Source organism: Phyllostomus hastatus, unplaced genomic scaffold, assembly GCF_019186645.2.
Source record: "Phyllostomus hastatus isolate PE091 unplaced genomic scaffold, TTU_PhHast_1.1 phas_contig_40, whole genome shotgun sequence".
NCBI lineage: Eukaryota > Metazoa > Chordata > Mammalia > Chiroptera > Phyllostomidae > Phyllostomus > Phyllostomus hastatus.
The window spans coordinates 90090887-90110601 of NW_025333872.1; the positions used below are offsets into that span (position 1 = coordinate 90090887).

Genomic DNA, 19715 nt, shown 5'->3' on the forward strand with positions numbered 1-19715 from the left:
AGGTAACCGTCTCACATACTGGGACATACCAAAAAGCTCACACACGTCAGCACCAGCCCTGCTAAACCCGAGAAGTCTAAGAAAGGCATGCTGGGAAAAACACCATAGCTCCTGAACGTACGTTGCAGTCTTGAATCCACGTAGCAACTTCGTCGTCGGCGATGTCCTTATTAGTGGCTGCCTTCAGGAGCTCGTTGGTCCGCTCCTCCTGCTGCTGGACCGTGGAAGCACACTGTCTGGAGTAGTCCTTGTACCTCTGCCAGAGCTGTAGGAGGGCCCTGCTGGAGTGCAGCTGCTCAGCTATCTCTTCCAGCAAGTTATTCCATCTGCAAACAACAGCCAACACTCATGGGCAGATGACCACCTCTCACCAAAAGCTGTTCCTCACTATGTTATTTTTCATGGTCCTGGTTTATGTGAATTTGGAAACATTGCAAGGATGTCTCATTCCTGCTAAACATCCTAACGAGTAACATTTCACACTCCTTTTACGGCTAGATTGTGGAAATGAGGTTTATCTTTGGGTAGATAGCAGCTTGAATTTCTTTCTAAGTATTTTTACTGCAATTACTTATCATTAACTTCATGCTGTGAAAATTAAAGCATTAATAGAATAGAATCCATAAAGCTCAAATTTGAAGTGCCAGCAAGTTTTAACTGTGTCAGGACTCACAATGTGGCTGTGATAGAAGCCATACATAACAGTGCGAAATTACGAAGTGCCATACCTCATAGTGACTTCCTTTAGTGTGTTGGTAAGTGTTTCTGTCACAGGCGGGTGACACTCTTTTAATAGTTGGTTGGTGACAGAGCCAAATTTCTGTAGGCTATTTTCCTGTTTTTCTAGATCATCTTGAAGATTCTGCCCAAAGGAAAAAAAAATGCCACAGATCAAATGACAGGATCCAAATTCTAATAACCAAGTCTACAAGTAATCGATGCCTGTTTTCATGAACATGCACATACAAGCGTGAATGCATAAACCATGATGTTGCTCCAATGCCTTATAAGCGTTCTTTAGATAATCATTTCCTATTCTTCATGCTTTTGTTCTTATGGGTGTGAGAAGGGATTCTTAACAGTTAGGCCATCTTAGAGCATCATCTGAGGTTCTGCTGGAAGAGCTCACATAGGGAGCCTTTGCCCATTTCCTGCTGGGAGCCCGTCGGTGGGGGGTGTGCGTGCAACCTGCATACTGTGGTTCTCTTTGCTGTTCAAAGGTAAAGCCTTGGACTTTGTTTTATTATGTATCTAGAGTGTTTTCTACCAAAAAACTCCTAACAATTAGACTTTAAGAAGCCATTGCTTTTCTGAGTATCTTCTCTAAGTTCTATATCTGGTGTTCTTCCTTGAAAAGAGTATTTATGAGACAGGCTATAGTCTTGGCAGAGTAGTCTACCAGTGAAAGAACTTGAAGATGTATGTCTCTCTGGAAATACTGCTGGTAGTCTCCGTTCTTAGTAAGACTAAGCGAGGGTCTCCATTCTTAGTACAACCACATAGGCGAAGGAGGCTACGAAAGTCCGGTCTTATTTAACACTGACATCTTATTTCCATCAAATCCAAATGTGCAAGGTAAAGGCCCTGAATTCTTTCATATCGTAAGACATCATTTGCAGGTATTAAACACAGAACAGGCTAAGTTAAAAAGTACTTATAACCTCCTCAAACACTCCTTTAAAACATGTTTTAAAACTTACTATTCTCTTACTAAACTCAGATAATTAAGTTCTAATGGTTCTTAGTATCCACAACAACTACTTAAGTTTTAAGTAAATTATACATACACATTTCATCCTTCCTCTCTTCTGCGCCACTCCCCCCAAAAATGGTATCCCTTTCAGAAAGTATGACTAGGAGGGCAGCAGCATAGGGACTGATCACCAAGCCAGCAAGGTGCATGCTGGGCTCCTGCAGGCATCCCATCCCCCATGTGCCTGCCCCGCCCATCCCACAGTCCGCACTGTTTAGCCAGGGAGAGAGAGCAGTGACAGGTGAGAGTGCCCAGTGCCCTGGTGTGCAGGGAAGTGAGGACAGCAGGTCATTTGAAGGCAGTGACCCAAGGTAGGAGTGCTGTGTTTAAGTCAAACAGCAGTGACGTCATTTTAGATGAATAAAATGATAATGCACATACGGGAAAGGAGGCAGTGAGTGATACAAAAAGAGGGTTATGTGTACACATTGGGTAGACCACTGATATTACACTAAACAAAAACAATAGGTTAAAATGTTACCGCTTTTGCTATTTTTCCCTTTGCTTTCTTTTTATTCCCTTAGAATACGTTTGGAGAAGCAGGATAAAAAGAGAAAAGGAAAGACACAAAAGGTAGGGACAATGGATCAAGGAGGCTGATTGGGGTATAAAGTCACTTTATAAAACAGACCAGTGTGAATATTTGTATGTCAAAATTTTAAAAATCATTTCACGATATAGCAGCTACCCCCAACTTGCGTACCCACAGACAGGCAAGTCTGAGTGAGTGACAAATACAGCAGGTAACATTAATTTTAAATATTAGAAAGTTAATTAAATGTAAGCACTATAGTATGGTATTTCAGGAAGATGTCCACACTGGCTGGTCTTTTTCTCTCAAGTTAAAAGGCCCGAGGAGGGCAGACTCTACTCAGCCCTCACCTGAAGGTTGTCCACCTGGACGCGCACAGCGTCCAGTGAGCCGATGAGCAGGCGGAACCGGGACAGGGAGTACCGGGCCTCCATGAGGTGACCGTGGATCTCGTCGAAGGCCGCCTTGTGCCGACTCCACTGGGCGTGCACGGACTTCAGCAGCGTCTTCAGCTGCCCGACCTTTGGAACAAGCGGACACTTCTTAGAATTGCATACGTAACACTTAAAATTACGGAATATGGGTTCGATGGATGGAAAACACATCAACATTTAAGAACTTCATCAAGCCCTGGCTGGCATAGCTCAGTGGATTGAATGTGGGCTGTGAACCAAAGTGTCGCAGGTTCGATTCCCAGTCAGGGCACATGCCTGGGTTGCAGGCCATGACCCCCAGCAACCACACATTCATGTTTCTCTCTCTCTCTCTCTCTCTCTCTCTATCTATCTCCCTCCCTTTTCTCTCTAAAAAATAAATAAATAAAATCTTTAAAAAAAAAAGAACATCAGGGATTCAGGCATGATAAATTTAACTCAAACAAACAAAAAAGAGGTAAGAAAAGATACAGTTCTATTGAAATGGATGCCTCTCCTACTTTTTTAATCTACTTTTTAATTATTTTATTTTATTTTTTATTAAATGGAGTGACATTGGTTAATGGGATCATACAGGTTTTAAGTGTCCATTTCTAGGATACATGATCTGTATATTGCACTGTGTGTCCACCACCCAAGGTCAAATCATCTCCTACTTTAGAACACTCAGTCTGAATTGAAATTCTTGAAAAAGTTAGAGACACAACCTTTATATATATAATGTATATGATAAACTTATATAATATAAAAGTTATAAAAGGTCAATATATTTAGTACTACAGTTTAAGAAACGAGTGTTTTAACTAATGTATTAACTCACTTAATCTTCGTAACAACCTTGCGAGATAGGGCTCATATTCCCCTTCTTATTGATGAGGAAACTGAGGCACAAAGAGGTTATGAAAATCACCTGAAACCATGCTGCTACAATGTGAGAAACCTTTTTTTAAAGATTTATTTATTTATATTTATTTTTAGAGAGGGAAGGGAGGGAGAAAGAGAGAGAGAGAGAAACATCAATGTGCGGTTGTTGGGGGCCATGGCCTGCAACCCAGGCATGTGCCCTGGCTGGGAATCGAACCTGCGATACTTTGGTTCATAGCCTGCGCTCAATCCACTAAGCTACGCCAGCCAGGGCTACAATGTGAGAAATCTCGACTTGAATCTAGGCAAATGTGGTCCCAGGAAATGAAACCTATCACTCTATCTATCTATCTATCTATCTATCTATCTATCTATCTATCTATCTATCATCCATCTCACGTGTGTGCACATATATACACAAATAAGCATCTTGAGACAGAACATCTAAGAACGTATTTCCCTACAGTTTTCTGCAACAGAAAAGTGAAGTTTTTAGTTCGTCTGTGTCATTTAGAAAGATACTTGCATCTAATTTAGGAAGATGTCTGCGTGGGGCTTCCAGGACGTCACCCTACTCTTCTCACTGTAATCTTTTGAAGACGGAGTGAGTATGGCCATAGTTAAGAAAAGAGAGCACATAATAAATTAATTTGTACCCGCATGCTCTGCTTTTCTTCTAAGCATAAATAAATAACGTTGAGCCCAATCGAGATGTTCACAGGACTAAGGGTCACCTAATGGGTCACAGGACTAAGGATGCGCTGCCTCGGAAATGAGGCAGCATCCAGGGTGCAGATAGGGGTCAGGGCCTATCCAGGGAAAGTGAGGAAGGGACATGGAGATAAAATCAGGACAGCAATAAGAATATCTAAATAATCTAGTTCTTCTTTGTATTATGTTTGCTTTTCATCAGGTGATAGTTCTATGAAAGGAACGATGTATTTTTATCGTAAATTGTTTCCAAAGATTTGTGATGATCTATCAAAGTGCATAAAATAACATAAATTAAAAGCTGGGGTAAAAATGAGGTAAGGAGGAACTGCCCAGCTGCACTTGGAGAAGAGAACACGGACTATAAAAGCTGTTTGCCACGCCCGTGGCCTCACGCAGCCAGCCTGGGCTTCCCGCCTGTTTCTGTGAAGTGTGGACAGGGACCGCCTGGGTGCAGAGCAGTATTTGTTTTTACACGTATTCTTATTATCAGAGGACCCTACACTCCATTCAGCATGTATTGATCCAGTATCTTCATGGTGCTTACGTGTTAGAGAAGTAGACAGTATCGTATGTTAGAAGCTGATAATTAATAGAAATAAAAGCTGAGCCAAGAGGAGAGTCGGGGAGTCTGAGGAGGGGGTCCAGAGGCAGCCGTTTAAAACAAGGAGGCCAGGAAAGCTATCCCTCGCCGGGCAAATTGGAACGAAGCCCTCGAGGACAGGGAGGGGCCCGTGTGTCTATCTGGGAGGGGGCGGTGGTCTAGGTGGAGGGCACAGCCACCACCAAGGCCCTCAGTCTGGAAAATGCCTGTTAAGTCCAGGAGCAGAGGGGACTGGAGCCAAATGGGCCTGCAGGACCACTGCCGCAGATGGCGTCAGGGGGCCCTGGGAGGCCGGGGCACGCAGGCCTTGAGGTCCTTGGCGGGTTTGGGTCTCATTCTAAGTGAGACAAGAAGTCGTTGCGGGGATCTGAGCTGAGGACGGGGTGATCCGACTTCCACTTTAGCAGGACCCCCCTGGCGTGGAGGCCGCTCAGGAGGCCTCCGAGACCAGCGAGCTGAGTGAGTGGTCACGGTGACTTAGACCTGGGCACTAACTGCGGGGCTGGGGGCAGAGGTTGGATTCTGGAGCTTTTCTGAACATAAGGCTGACAGGTTTGCTCTTGGACCAGCTGCGGGGTACGAGAGAAAGAGACAAAGGAAGAATGACGCCACAGCGTTCTGCCCAAACGACTGGAGGGGCAGAGCTGTCCTTGGCGGAGGTGGTGGAAAGTGTAGGTTTGTGGGGGGCCCAGGAGGTGGTTTGCTCGTGCAAGAGGAGATGTCTGCAGTCGGATTTCCCTCTCTCCCCGGCCTCTGTCTCTGTCCAGATTTTAGGAGAGAAACCCAGGCTGGGGATACACATTTGAGAAATGTCTGGGCCTAGATGGTATCTGTGGATGTGGGAATGGGTTAGACCAGTGTATGCTTGTGATAGGAAACATCCCAAACTTAAGTACAAAGAGATGAGGTACAGAGTCATAATTTCCTCAGTTACTTCGGGGAAACGGACACGCGTGTCGTGAGCGTGAAATGGCGAACAAGGGTGCGGAGCCAGCTCTCCCAGGCAGCGTTACCATGTGGTCCAGACTGGCCCAGGTCCCGCTGAGCTCCTGCAGCGTGCTCGCGACGGCGCCAGAGACTTCTTCTTTCTTGTTCTGAATCAAGGCGAGTCCACTTTGTTCAATTTTCTTTACCTCTTTTTCTTTGGCTTTAATCAACTCTTCTAGTTCCTGAAAGATTTTTTAAAAAAAGAGTCATTTTAAATTGCTCCATGATAGTCTCATATCCTAAAAAATCTCTTAGTAATCCAAAAAGTGTATCACTCTCAAGGCAGGGCCTCCACAGAGTAACTTCTTCCTACATTTAAATCATTTAAATAGTCTTTTTTTCCATCATAAACTAGCAAACTTAAAAAAGTAAAACTTGATGACCTAGTAGATAAAGAAATGGCACCATGTAATTTTTTTCAAGAAACCACAGGAAAGAAATAGTCATAAATGTAATGTGATTATATTCTTAAATTCATGTATCTTGGTGTTAGAAAAATTACCCAGTCCTAGCCCCCAGGGTGAAATGCAGTCGGATGGGATTCCGTGCCCCAGTGTCCGAGATTTAGTTGCATTTCCTCTACGATCGAGCCGTGGCACGTTGGGTAAGTGAGACACATCCTCTGTGTCTCAGTTTCTTCAGAATGTCTATTATCCTTTATTTCTCCCTAAAATAGTCTGATTCCATGTGATTTGAAAAAATTACAGGCTTTCTTCACCAGTCTAATTTTCATTTCCTTTGGGATGTGCATTTATAACTGTCAGTTTGAGATGTTCAAAAAAGAAAATAAAATGAGGCAACGACCTGGAGACCATTCTTAACGACACACCATAATCTTAACTTATATTTTAATGTCATTTAAAAGTCTGGAGAGCTCAGCGAGCAGAGCAGGCTCTGACTGCGAGCACAATTTTATGAATGAGTGCGTGGGAGACCCTGTCATACAACCTGTCTCGGGCCTCAGAGCTGGGGAGGCTGAGGCGGCCCTAGAACCCAACCTCCCCAGCTCACGGCCTCCAAGCCCCGTGCTGCAGGCGAGGCAGCTGGACGTGAACCGTGGCGAGGACGTCAACCCCACGTTGGGGCGACGTGAGAAGTCACACAGGAAGGCATGGCGCTGTTGTCCAAGTCAGAAGTACACCCGCGGAACTACGTGGAGATGCATAGACCTTGGAGGGTAGAGTGAAGAAAATCCCCAAATATTTTAAGGTGAGACAAGGTCTCAATTCTGTAAAACAGGTTCCCACCACTCTTCTCTCTCGTGACCCACAGACGGATAACGAGACTGGGCCTGGGCGGTGCTATTGAGAGTCTGTAGTAAGCAGCCCAGTCTCTGCTGTGTTGATTACAAAGGCTGTGCCTCTTTTATTGTTTTCTGCGTGGTCTGACCTGTTGATCACTCACTGCCTGATTTACAAAATAGGAATAATAATGTAGTTGCTCACCTCAAAAGGCTAACATTATATATATGTGTGTGAGTGTGTCTATGTATATATGTATATATATTTATAAAATATCTTTTAGGCTTTGAAAAATGAGGCCAGTGTAAGATGGTATTATTATATTCAGTCATTTGGTAATTTGCCATAGTTCAGTGCAAATGTATTTATTTTCTCTCCTTATTTATTGTAAAGCCACTTTTGTCATGATGGATTAATTAGAAATTCATGTATTTAGTATTCAGAAGAGTTCATTTGTGTTTCGAATGTAGCTTTTTAATTTCCACATTATAATTCTGTCAGGATTTTGACAGCTCAGATAATTAACCAGAGGATGAATACAGTGATTACAAGGATTACAAGTCCTGTATGGAGTACAGAAAACATAATTAACTTTACTATTTAAGGATATCTCTCTCTACTTCTCTGGAAGACTAAATAAGTATAAATAATCCTCCAACACATCTTTCATATGACTCAACCACTGGAATTAAATTTACTCTCATTTATCCACAGACTTTAACTTTTTTCAGCGAGCAATAGTAAATGAATAATGCATTGCTTAGGAACACATCTCTAAAACGCTCTGCACATTTATATTGGCATGAAAGCAAAATTCAGGAGGGAAACAAGACTAAAATATATATTTGGTGTAAAATAAAGGTGTTTTCCTTTCTTTTCAATAGTAATTAAAGGATAATCCTGTTTCTGATCAATGAAGGGGAAAGCCAACTCTAACATTTTTTGCTAAATGAATCATTCTCAACTTGAGTTAATTCATAAGCATCAGTTCTAATGTTGTTTTAAATCAATAAATCACCTCTGAAAGAGTGGAAAAATATTCAAGATTGTTAAAACAAAGTATAAGGCTTGAATCCAGTCACCAATTTAAACACGTTGGCTTGAATTTCACACTTTGGTCCAGAGGAACAATTTCTCAAAAATGACAATAAATTTTGATCAAGATTTGTGGTACGGCCAACGAGAACCTGCCAGTGAGGGGAAAACACATACACAGTTGCAAATCCCAAAAGAGAACTTGCCAGTCAGGCTATTGTGATTTATACGTGATGCCCCAAAATAACAGTGTGGGCTACATTCATTCTGTTCTTCGTTTCAGAAAAATGATTTCTCTTTTGAAATCACACATTGGCATCGGTGTCAGGCTCCTTAAAGTGCACTTCAAGCCCCTCCTCCTGACACTGCCTGATGTGACCTTCTGGGAGACTAAAGTCTGGGTCCAAAAAGGGGGAAAACTTGCCAAGCATCTGCTACATTTTCCGGATAGCCAATCCTCTCTCTGTTAAACAGAAGACACATACGTGAAAAGAAACAAAATGGAAAATGGCAGAGGAAAAAAGTAATTCGAAAGAAGAAAAATATGCTTAAAAAAGGAGAAGAGAAAGAAGAACACAAGTGAAAAAAAGTTATAGTAATGTATTATTTTAGTCTCTTAATAGTGAAGTCTATGACAACAGTAGATCAAGGAAGTGTCAATCCTGTTAATGTTGATATGTAAACTGTTTTGTGATTTTAATGGAATTGCTTTAACTTAGAAGCTCATCAAAAGGTACAACTTCTCATCCTTCCAAGTAAAACTCTGAAATTCTGGCTTCTTTGCACAATTTAGAATTGATGGCCTAAGCGAGAGATACTACTGGCCCCTGGAAAATCAGAATGCAATGATGCGTGTTTTTAGTCTTCCAGATCGGACACACCCATCTTCTGATGTGAAGCTTTTTCTAACTTCAAGGTATTTCTCTACATCATGGTTTTCTTTGCCATTTTTGTGCACCATCGGAATTGCAACCCATTAGCTTGTCAAGTCTTCCTTTCTGAACCAGAAAGCTTTGACTGAAAGCTTCAATACACCTCACTTCCCATGTGTCCCACAGAAAAAGCGCTGTTTGGAAGGAAGTTCATGACTAAAGGCCTGTCTTTTTGAAGCCTGGAGTATAAACACAAGCTTTGGAATAGGAGCGTTTCTGCCCAGTTACTGCCCAAGTGAGTCTTCAATTGTTCTTAGGAAACACCACAGAGAAGTCTCACAGGTAATCTGTAACCCATTACACAGTCTTTAATTATTTTTAGAAACAGTGATTGCAAGGTTAACTGTAATAGCTCCCACGTCTTCTGCAGCAGAGTACCTGGGGAAATATGAAGTGTTCCCAGGTCCCTGGGAAACATGGAGAGTGTGCCCACTGCCCCTGAATCCATAGTCCTTATCACTAACAGAATAAGGGGATGTTGCCAGGTGCTTTCCCAGGTGACACAGTGGTGACATTGTCACCTGCGAAGCACCTGCTCATTATAGTTGAGCCAGCATCCAACCAAGCCTCCAGTGCTAACTCCCATTCATAAGAAACACAGGAGAGGGAAGAGCAAGTTAAATGACATGGTAAAGACACACACAGGCTGATCCTGAATCTGGGGCCAGTCAGCATTTTCTGTGACAAGTTCATGGTGTGAAGAAACTGTTGAGAGACTTATGAGAGCTAGTGAGCATATGTAGCATGTGGACACTTGTATCTTTGTGAAAATAAATTAAATGAAAAAAAATTTTAAAGACAATTTAGGAAACATGTAATGAATTGAACATTAAAAAATATTAAGGGCTCATGTGCAAAACTTTTTGTGGTGCTAATATTATGCTTATACAAGAAAAGTGGGTTATTTAGAGCTGCGTATTGTAGCACGCAGGAATCAAATGGCATGCTCTCTGGGATTAACTGTGATATCATCCAGAAGAAAAGAAAAAATCCAGGCAAATATGTCCAAGTCTTGCTAATTATTAAATCTGATGATCAGTACAGGGAGGTTAGCAGCATTCTCTTTTCATGAGCATGTTTAAAAATTTATAAAAACAGGTGACAAAAAAGCCTAATAGTAGGAAAACTCTATAAACTTACATCATCAAAGAAATTTGTCACCAGATGTAACCTTCCAAAACTTAACTCTTGGTCCTCAAGAGCTGCAAACAAACTCCTCCGGCACATGCCATGAAACCGTGAACTGGAGCACATCGGCCACCGGGACCTCTTACCTGACAGTCTTTCATGGCGTTCTGAACTGAAGCCTGGTCTCCAATCCGCTGCTGCTGCTTGAGTCTCTTTTCCTGGGTTTCAAACCAAGTCCTCATACACTGTACGCTATTTTCATATTCTGACCAAGATTCCAACAAGCCTTCCAGCAACTGAATCTGAACAAACATAATGAAATGAAATTGGCGATTTTATTTTAAATTCATATTGTTGGGAAGCCACTATTTCCTCCAAACTGAGGATTCTTTAAATGCAGTCTGTTGTGTATACGATTAAGAAAGGACAGTTACAAAAAAAAAAAAAAAAAGAAATGGCTGTCATAAAGTGTGAATCCATGACTACTTTGGTAAGCAAGTAAAGAACTTGACTCAAGTGTCGCAGGTTCGATTCCCAGTCAAGGTACATGCCTGGGTTGCAGGCCATGACCCCCAGCAACTGCACACTGATGTTTCTCTCTCTCTCTCTATCTCCCTCCCTTCCCTCTCTAAAAATAAATAAATAAAATCTTTAAAAAAATTTAAAAAAAGAACTTAAGTCAACTTGAAGCAAAGGCAAAAGAAATTAAGAGACAAGTTTAACAAATTGAAACCACGTGAAATATACACGGAGGAAAGGGTGCATAAGCCAAAATAACATGACGAAAGGACATTGAGAGCCATCTACGTTTCAGTGGCATTCTCTCTAGCAGCACCCTGAGCCCGGGAGAGCTAGGTCCCTCATGCATTACTTTTCCTTACAGGGTGTGCCTATTCTTGGAGTCTCATGTAACATGGACAGTGGAGGACCCTTGGCTTACCTTCTCAGCTACTAGACCCTGCAGGATCTGCCAGCTCTTATTCATTGCCCCAAGTTGCTCAGCGAAATCAGTCTTATCGCTGCGTTTACTTTCCACGTCCTGAGTGCTGATCTGCAGCACAGACTGGTTCACGAAGTCAACTGTCAGCTGTTTGCAGTTAATGTCTATCTTGAAACCCTGAAAAGCGAAGGAAGAAAATAAGAAAGCAACGTCACGCATATAAATGTCTTATATTTTATCAGGAGTTGGAAAGCCTTAACTAACCTTAAGATTAATATCATAATTTCCATGATTTAGTACATACAGATGGCATAATCTGTGTGTATTCACATAACTCATTATTTTCAGAAGCTGAATAGATATAAACGTATATAAATATATAACATAAATTAAACTTATAACTTTTGAATTTATAGATATATTTGAATTTATAAAAGTACAAAAATTTATATTTATAAATATATTGAATATAAGCATATATGAAGTTTAGGCAGAGGATGTAGAATTATATAAATTGTATAATTACACTATAAAATATTTATAAATTACATTCATTTTTATGATTTCTTAAAATGATACAAAATCTCATTCAAAATTATCCCTAAAACTGGACAACGTTCCTATACCTATAGCTGGGGGGCAATTTCCTTACCCATATACACCCAACTGGTCACTGTGCATGAAACACAGACTTTACGACCTGGTTTCCATCATTTGAGTCTTTGAGTTCTTTCAAATAAAACAGCTCTAAAATACAAAAACCTAAAAATAAAACAGGCTTAACTACCTTATATTTCTGAAGGTATTCGTGAATTGCCTGGTAACCGACGCAATTGTTTATGTCCTCCTCATCCTGGCGGATGACGTGCTCCATGAGAGAGATCCAGGTCATGACCTCAGAAATGGCATGGCGTGATGGGAGCTTGTCCATCTGGAGCTGTCCCCGTGGGAGAACAAGTCCAAGTGTTAAAACTCAATTTCTCTTAACCTGACAACCCTAGGTTAATTCTTACCAAAGTACCAACAGAGATAACGCTTCTTAATGTCATTTCTGGGTCTTAACCTCATTAGAAGCTTGGAATTAAATGTCAGGCAAACACCAAACAATAATAGTCATCCTAGGTCCGTGTGATATCCAACACGACAAATATTATACAAACATTAAACTAATTAATCAAAACACCAGCAAGGAGAAAATATTATTGTTATTTTATAGCTAGTTTTATAACTTAAAAAAATCTAACTACAAAACATTCAACAGATGTATTTTATTAATTATCTTGTAAAATCGCTGTTTTATGACTCAGGAATGTTAAAAGAAGAAAGAAAAATACCACACTACAAACTATCATTTTCTCAAGTTTTGGCACTCTAATATTTATTCCTAAGAGCATAGCCAATTTCTTCTGTCTTTAACTAAAATATACTTAAAATTCTGAACCTTATTACATTATACATTTATGCAGATACTTATAATAATTAGGAGGAACAAAAGCAATCATTCACAGTATTTATGGACTTTTATGTGGTGCAGGGTGATACAGAGATAAATGTGAGATGTTTCCTGTCCTCTAGAAATGTATGGCTGCTGATTAGCAAGAAGAAGGAATTTACACCAAACACGTCTGTCATATCCAGTGACGAGGGCCAAAGACAGAGAAACAGAAACCATCTGGGAGTTCAGGAGAGAGGAGCCTATTTCCAGGAAAGAGAAGCACTGACTTCCCTTCTCTTACTTCTCTCCATCACTTCAATGAATGCCAGTTGCTGTATTGTAGGCAAGAGTATAGGTCTTTTATAATTACTGTTATTTAAATCTCCATAACTGCCCACTGTATGGGGTGGGGTAGTTACCCACATTTCACTCACGAGGAAACAAAGGATGCAAACAAGGCCAGACAGGGATTCTGACACAAGCTGGAGAAGCCCCCGCAGATACGGCATTTGTAGACAGGGCCCTGGTGCAATGGTTCATTTCTGATCATCCAGGCAATGCAATGGATGACAGAAAAGACGATCTCCGGGACAAAGCTGATTTAAATTTGTGAGCTAAAGCAGATTGATGCAGCTTTCCATTCACTACTGCCGGAATCGGTTGTTACCACTCAAACCAAAGGTCCTGTCTCTACCTGGTGGAGCTTTTCCTGAACGGCTGGAATGTTTGTCAGCAGGTCGGTCCACTGGCCGTCAATGTGCGACAGCTCGGAGCGCAAGGTGGCCGTGTCCACTTTCTTTAACCGGAGGAGCCGATTTCCAGTGCTCAGGACAGACGATTTCAGGGAAGACTTGGCATCCACTTCTTTGGAAAACTCCTGAAAGAAGTAGCCGAGGCTAAGTCAGGAATAGGTAGCCAGAGCTTAGACAAATTTACTGTGTGAACACTTTCTCTTTACATCTTGAAGGGGAGTTGGGTTAAACGTTCTAGAGAAGAAACAAAAGCAGCACACCCTTGTCTTGAACGAACGTCTGCAGTGAAGCCAGGACCTATAAGCTACTTAATGAGGCAATGGGGAGCATGGGTGTTTTGCATAGTTATTCAACACACAGAATCAGCTGTTGGGGACTGCCCTGCCTGGTCTCAAGAAGCTGTAACCCACCCCCCCCCCCCTCCCCGTGACTTAGGCTGAGTGAGAGACCTCCGGACCAGGAGCCACTAAGGAGACAAAACTTATTTCCCTGGCATGAATGCTGCCTGTTCTGTGCCTGGCCTCCAATACTTGATCAGTTAGCCAATGACGGATAAGATTTCCCATGGAGGGAATTGCCTAAGACAGGCATGATCACGAGGAGGCTTCTGGGAAGAGACTCCGGGCTGTGGAAATGAAGGGGTGATCGACATCGACCCCTGCCCCCTCGGCTTTGTCAAAGCCTGAGTCCTTGTTCTTAGAAGTGAAAAATCCAAGTCTCCTGGCTGCCTTTGTCTCCTCTGTTGACTCAGGCCTGCAGAAATAGCAGGGGCGGTGCAGCCCAGACCAGAGACGGTGGACCCCCAGGGTAATCAGGCCTGGGACATAGAATATGCAAGATCCTGTGAGATCTGTTTGCTGGAGGATGTTATTAGATTAGAATATGAAGGCACAAGCAGGAAACAAAACTAGCCCTTTGAGCCATATGTTAAAACTCTAAGCTCTGCCCAGAATCACAGCGGGGGTTCTGTCTGCACCTTTGTAAGTCACCTAGTTCTTTTGATCTTTTCTGCCAGACTGTGAATCCACAAACTAAGTCTGTATTCTCAATAAAAACCTGCTTGGGAACAGATACGGGGCGCTCCCCACTAGAGAGAGTGGCCGTTCTGTCCCTATTTCCCCACAGGACCTGGTTGTCTCTGTGTATGTTTTTCTCGTGTTTCGATGAGCATCTGCAGCAGGGATGGATACTGCTGGCCGGTATCTGCCACAGTCAGCAGGGACAGATTCTCCAGAACTCAGTTTATGAAGTGTCCCCGTTGACAGCTGATCTCCTTCTTACCAGCGTGGGCCAGGCCTTAGCTGGAGGCCCGCACACCACACATTTGCATTCTTACCAGGAAAGCATTCAGATGATCACGGACCGTCTCCAGCTCTTGAGGGACCGTCACAGATTGCTGAGTCCAAAATTCTAGCCTGTCTTTCGCAGACTGTAACCAGTGAGTTAGAGCTGCGGATTCACTTTGATATCTGTAAGTACATTAATGAGCCAATTAACTCAACATCCAATCCCTACTTTCTGCTAACCCATGTTATTCCCAATGCTAATTTTAAAAGAGGCATGATACATTTGGGAAAATAATGCCCTTGGGTTGAAACTCTTAAATTCTCTTAATATTTATGCCGGAAGCAAGCCAGTCTCTCTGAGTTTCAACTCTGCCTTCCCTAAATGGAAAGTAAAAATACATTTCCCCTATTTTTTCACGTTGAGGCTATTCAGACAATATTAGATGATTGCTATTAAACTTCTTAGAAATAAAGATGGCATAGAAATAGAGTGTTTCATTATGTAAAAGCAACCTTCCACTTCTTGAATATCCCCATTGTCCAGGAGAACCTCCATCTTCTCAAAACCACTTTCTCTCCTCCCTCTCCAAGGCCTTACCGTGACCACCCACGTGTGGTCAGCAGGCAGGGGACGACAGCCCGGAGGTAAGTACCTGCCTCCCTGCCGCTTTCGATTCCGTGTTTATATGACTGTACGAGAGTCCAGCTGGGGCTTTGTGTTTGCCTTTATTTTCCAAACTATGTGATGAGTTCCTAGGGGGACATATCTTTTTCAAGTCCTGTGCTCACCAACCTTATAAAACCTCTTCAACCCTAACCTAAAACTATGCAAAGGAGTCCTTGTATTACCTGGTCCAGTGTTTCAGTATTGTTTCCAGTCTGTGGAGTTCCTTAGACACTTTGTTGGTGTTATTTAACCAGTGTTCTCCAAGCTGATTTAGCTGGCTTTCCAGATCTGAGCAGCTAACGGACATCAGAAGTCGTTTCCCGTCATCTAACACCTGATACAGTTTGGGCTGGTACTCGTTAAGGCTGGATTTCAAATGCTAAAAAGATGGAAAATACCAGGTCAGAGGTTGGGATAATGCAACTTGTCTCTCTGAGAATTGTAATTCCTCTGGTGCCCGTCATGTTCCCATTACCCTCAGTCAAACTTCTCCTGCCTGCACCCAAGGAACACTGGAAACTTGGAGACGGTTCACCTGCTGAACCCAAGTATGGATGTCTTTTTCTTTTCTTTTCTTTTTTTTTTTTTTTGCTGGTAACTTTACGTGCATTTAAAACTGTCAAACTATAATTATTTCAGGAATAGTGTGACACCAGCATAAGTTATGCTTAGTGGAAGCTGAGCGCTCTTTCATTTAAAAAAATATACTTTTAATGCTCTATTATAAAACTACAAAGTATAATTATTTCAAGATTGTGTGACATCAGTATAATCCACAGAAAATGCTTGGTGGAAGCGGAAATTTCAAAAGGAGCTCTTATTAACACACTGCATGCGGGAAACGTATTTATACGTTTTACGTTGACTGGTAGTAGAGCGCGCGATAAAAACTACCTGCAAACAATGTGTTAAAAGCAACAACAACAAAAAGCACTTCTTATATTCTGTCATAAAACAAATGCTTAAAATTTTTGTGCTTTCCACAATGTCAACAGCTTTGAAATACAAGCAGCAGTACTTAATACAGTATTTAATTGCAAGTTTGCTTAGATTCTGTTAAAACCACGGGGAAGCTCCGGAAGGAAGCGTGGCAGCCTTCCCCACCGAGGTGCCGCGCCGATGCCGACCTGGAAGAGCGTGATGCGGTCGACGAGCCTGTCCTCACTCTCTTCCACCAGCCCCACGCTGGGGATGCTGCTCTCCACCACCTCCAGCTGCCTGCTGAGCTCCTGCCGGTCCTCCTCCAGGTGCGACCAGGTCTAGAAAGGCAACATCAGTCTGTGAGCTGGCAAGCCCTCGGAAAGAACAGCATTCCCCTTTGTGCGTGAAATATAGGCAGGTTCTCTTTCAAGTTACGTCGCAGACGTCTGTGTCGGGGGTTTGCCTGGGGCAGCCGAGGGTGGCTTGGAAGCCAGGAAGCAGAGAGCAACGCTGAAAAGCATGGCAGACGGGCCGTGGTGTCTGCGCCTCACTGGCAGCACGAGCGAGTTACTACATGAACATGGACTGGATGCTCAACTCCTCTGAACCTCATTTTTAACGTTTAAAAGGGGGGATCATACTACCTAGGTGGTCCATTTTGAGGACTAAACAGAACAATGGACGCAGCACACCTGGAACACAGGAGGCTTCTGATACACCCGGTTTCACCCTTTGCCACAGTGCTGATAACCTCATGTCTTACCTCAAAGGGACGAGTATGTTCACTCCAAGTAGAAATGAACTAAACTCATCACATTTGCAAATGTATAAAACACAGTCATTAAAGAAATATGACTATATAGCATCAACATCCTACTAAGGAGAACTCTCAAATGACTTATTCCTAAATTCAGATTTTTATCGTGTCTCAAATGAGAAAATCTTGCTTTCGATCATTTGAAGTTTGTTTCAATAACGTATAGTAAAAGTCCAAACAAAGTTCGTCAGCCTGACTATCAAAACCCCGCACATGAGTGTCCATCCAGCTGCCTCTCAGTGGGGCACAGGCTTTATCACAATGCAAACGGGACAAACAGCAGGCCCTGGCAACAGGTGGTGCAGAGTCCACGCACGTTCCAAGGTTACGCAGGAGACAAGCAGCGGGAATAAACATGTCTTGCCTTCATGGCCTGTCTCGCCGTGGGGGCTCGCTGCAGGGAAGGTGCCTCGCCTCACCGGGAGCCTCACCTCTAGAATGTACTCCAGCTCCACGCCCCTCTTGTGGGCCCGCTTCAGGACCGCGGAAGCCTGCGCCATCACGTCCGTGTGGACCTGCGTTTCCTGGGGCGCTGCGAAGCTGATTATCTTCCTGAAGAGCGTTTCGGTCAAAATCATATGAGACTCCAGGCCTTGAAAGTATTCCTGCAATTTTTCAGGGAGAAAGAGGTCGGTGATTCATTCATACACTGCCTTACAATAAAAATCGCTTCGACCGCGAGAGCGGACGGTACTGTTAGGGTGCGAGTGGCCCTATTCCGTCGCTGCTGGCCTCCCCCTTATCCACACAGAGACGGGGCTGCAGACTCCTCACTGGCCTCTCCTGTCCCCCCACCATGTGCCCCTACGTGAGGCTGAGCTCAGACTCTCTGTGCCCAAACAGAGCCCTTCACGCCCAGCCAGCTCCTGATCAAACCCTGGCTCCCTGCATGCATCCTCCACCCCCGTGAGTCTGGCCCTGCGCACTGCCCTGAAAGGCCTCTCACTGACTCCACCCCACACACTGTTCTCCCTTGTCCCTCGGGCACAGTCGTCCCCGCTCCCCACGGTGACCTCTGCCTCTACTCTGTACCTACTGGGATGACCTCACTAGACACCTTGGCGGCTTCCTTCCCCTGTGGCGGGCCTTCAGCGTTACTTTTCTGAGTCTCCAGAGCACCAGTTGCGCTTAACGCTCACTGCCCAGCTCAGCTCGACACCTGCCGAGTGGTACTATGCATTGTTAAATGCTCCTCGTGTTATACATACAACACTGTGGGCCTTGCACCATCCTCCAGCGGTGTTTTGAATTGTTACTTTGGATGTGGAAAAAGGCACCAGAGGAGGGAGATAGAGTTCATCCCATTTCCTCTTCCTGGCACCTTGGGTAGAACTGCAGGACTAGGAACTGATAACAATATTTAGTGCGTATTACATGCCAGGCACTCTATCAGCACTTGACCGAGTAGCTCGTTTAATCCTTACGACGACTCTATGAGGTAGATAGACTCGGTTCCCATTTGACAGGTGAGGACACTGAACTGCTTGTCCAGACTATCTGACTTGCCCAAGGTCACTGCCAAGCTAGCCCTCCCCCAGAAAAACGCTCTGGCCAGGAGAAGCTGGAACCATTCATACTGTATCACAGAATTTTGAAGCTGCAAGGGCACTTGGAGGTCACAGAGCCCGACACTCAGGGAGAGCTGACGTTCCGTTTGCAGCCCTCTCCCCTGCCAGCCTTGGCCGGGCTCTCGGGCCCGGGAGGGCTGTCTGCCCCGCTCCTTTCAGAGTGCCTCATCTATTGAGCTTTATTTCTCTGTTATTTATATTCATTGATCCTCGTTTCTTCTCTGGAATAACTCGGGAAGATATTTTATTACTAGGGTCAAAGAGTGGAGAAAAACCAGATGTGAACTTTAAAGCGATGTTTTCAAAGCCAAATGATAAGGCTGTAATAAATCACAAAGTTTCGCACAGAAACCTCTGGGAAAAATAGCAAGAAGTGAGATTTTTAAAGATGCACCATTAGAAGCCACCAGGGATCTACATGATGGGAGAACATGAACCATCTATGACCCAACGGAATTTTTAAAGTTTCCCTATAAGAAACTCTGGGAGTCTGGGCTTCTGGACTGGCAAAACTTCTGTTTCTGCAATCATTGCTACTAATGCAAGAGTTACCTTTGTGTGTGCATTACATGGGCATGTCTACACCAAGGAGTAGTGTCTAACTTGAACTTGGCATGGCACATACAAATGGAGCCACCTCAGGCCTACCAAGTCTGATTGTGTGGCAAAAGGACCTGGTGTCCCAGGAGGACACTCTGGGGGCCGGCAGCAAGCAGAGGAGCATGTGCTTGAGAACCAGAAGAGCTGGTGTCGCAGGTAAGAGAGAGAAACCCAACCCCAGAGCAGAGCGAGGAGTCCTTGGCCACACAAGGGAAGGCAGAGCGAACACCTGGGACTGGGTGAACAAGTGGGCATGAGGACGCAAAGAAAAAGAGCAGTGAAGAAGGAAGCTGGGCTCCCTCGAAGACAGTCCCCAAGTTTCCCATTGAGGGCGGCTTATGAAGAGAGAAGGCCTGGCTGACACTAGTGAGGAAGTGATCATTACAATTACCTCCTTTTACTTACAAAATTATAGCACACGCCCCCTATAACTGCTCTGTGCTACTAAATGCCGGTGGGTTTGAGTCGACATATGTTGGCCACTTTAAGGATTAACTCAAATGTGCAA

At 43.6% G+C, this 19715-nt stretch overlaps 1 protein-coding gene across 10 annotated transcripts in view; it reads right to left on the reverse strand.

Moving 5' to 3' along the window:
• The window catches only part of SYNE1 (spectrin repeat containing nuclear envelope protein 1), a 410287-nt gene that overhangs the window by 84256 nt on the left and 306316 nt on the right, over window positions 1-19715 (reverse strand). For all 10 annotated transcript variants that reach the window (XM_045842725.1, XM_045842724.1, XM_045842726.1 and 7 more), the window contains 12 exons: window positions 17471-17644; window positions 16429-16560; window positions 15484-15680; window positions 14685-14817; window positions 13291-13473; window positions 11949-12098; window positions 11162-11338; window positions 10368-10523; window positions 5912-6067; window positions 2636-2806; window positions 729-862; window positions 122-326 (listed from right to left, as the gene is read on the reverse strand). In XM_045842725.1, the coding sequence (XP_045698681.1) occupies window positions 122-326; window positions 729-862; window positions 2636-2806; window positions 5912-6067; window positions 10368-10523; window positions 11162-11338; window positions 11949-12098; window positions 13291-13473; window positions 14685-14817; window positions 15484-15680; window positions 16429-16560; window positions 17471-17644 (1968 nt within the window). The remainder of the gene's footprint in view (window positions 1-121; window positions 327-728; window positions 863-2635; window positions 2807-5911; window positions 6068-10367; window positions 10524-11161; window positions 11339-11948; window positions 12099-13290; window positions 13474-14684; window positions 14818-15483; window positions 15681-16428; window positions 16561-17470; window positions 17645-19715) is intronic.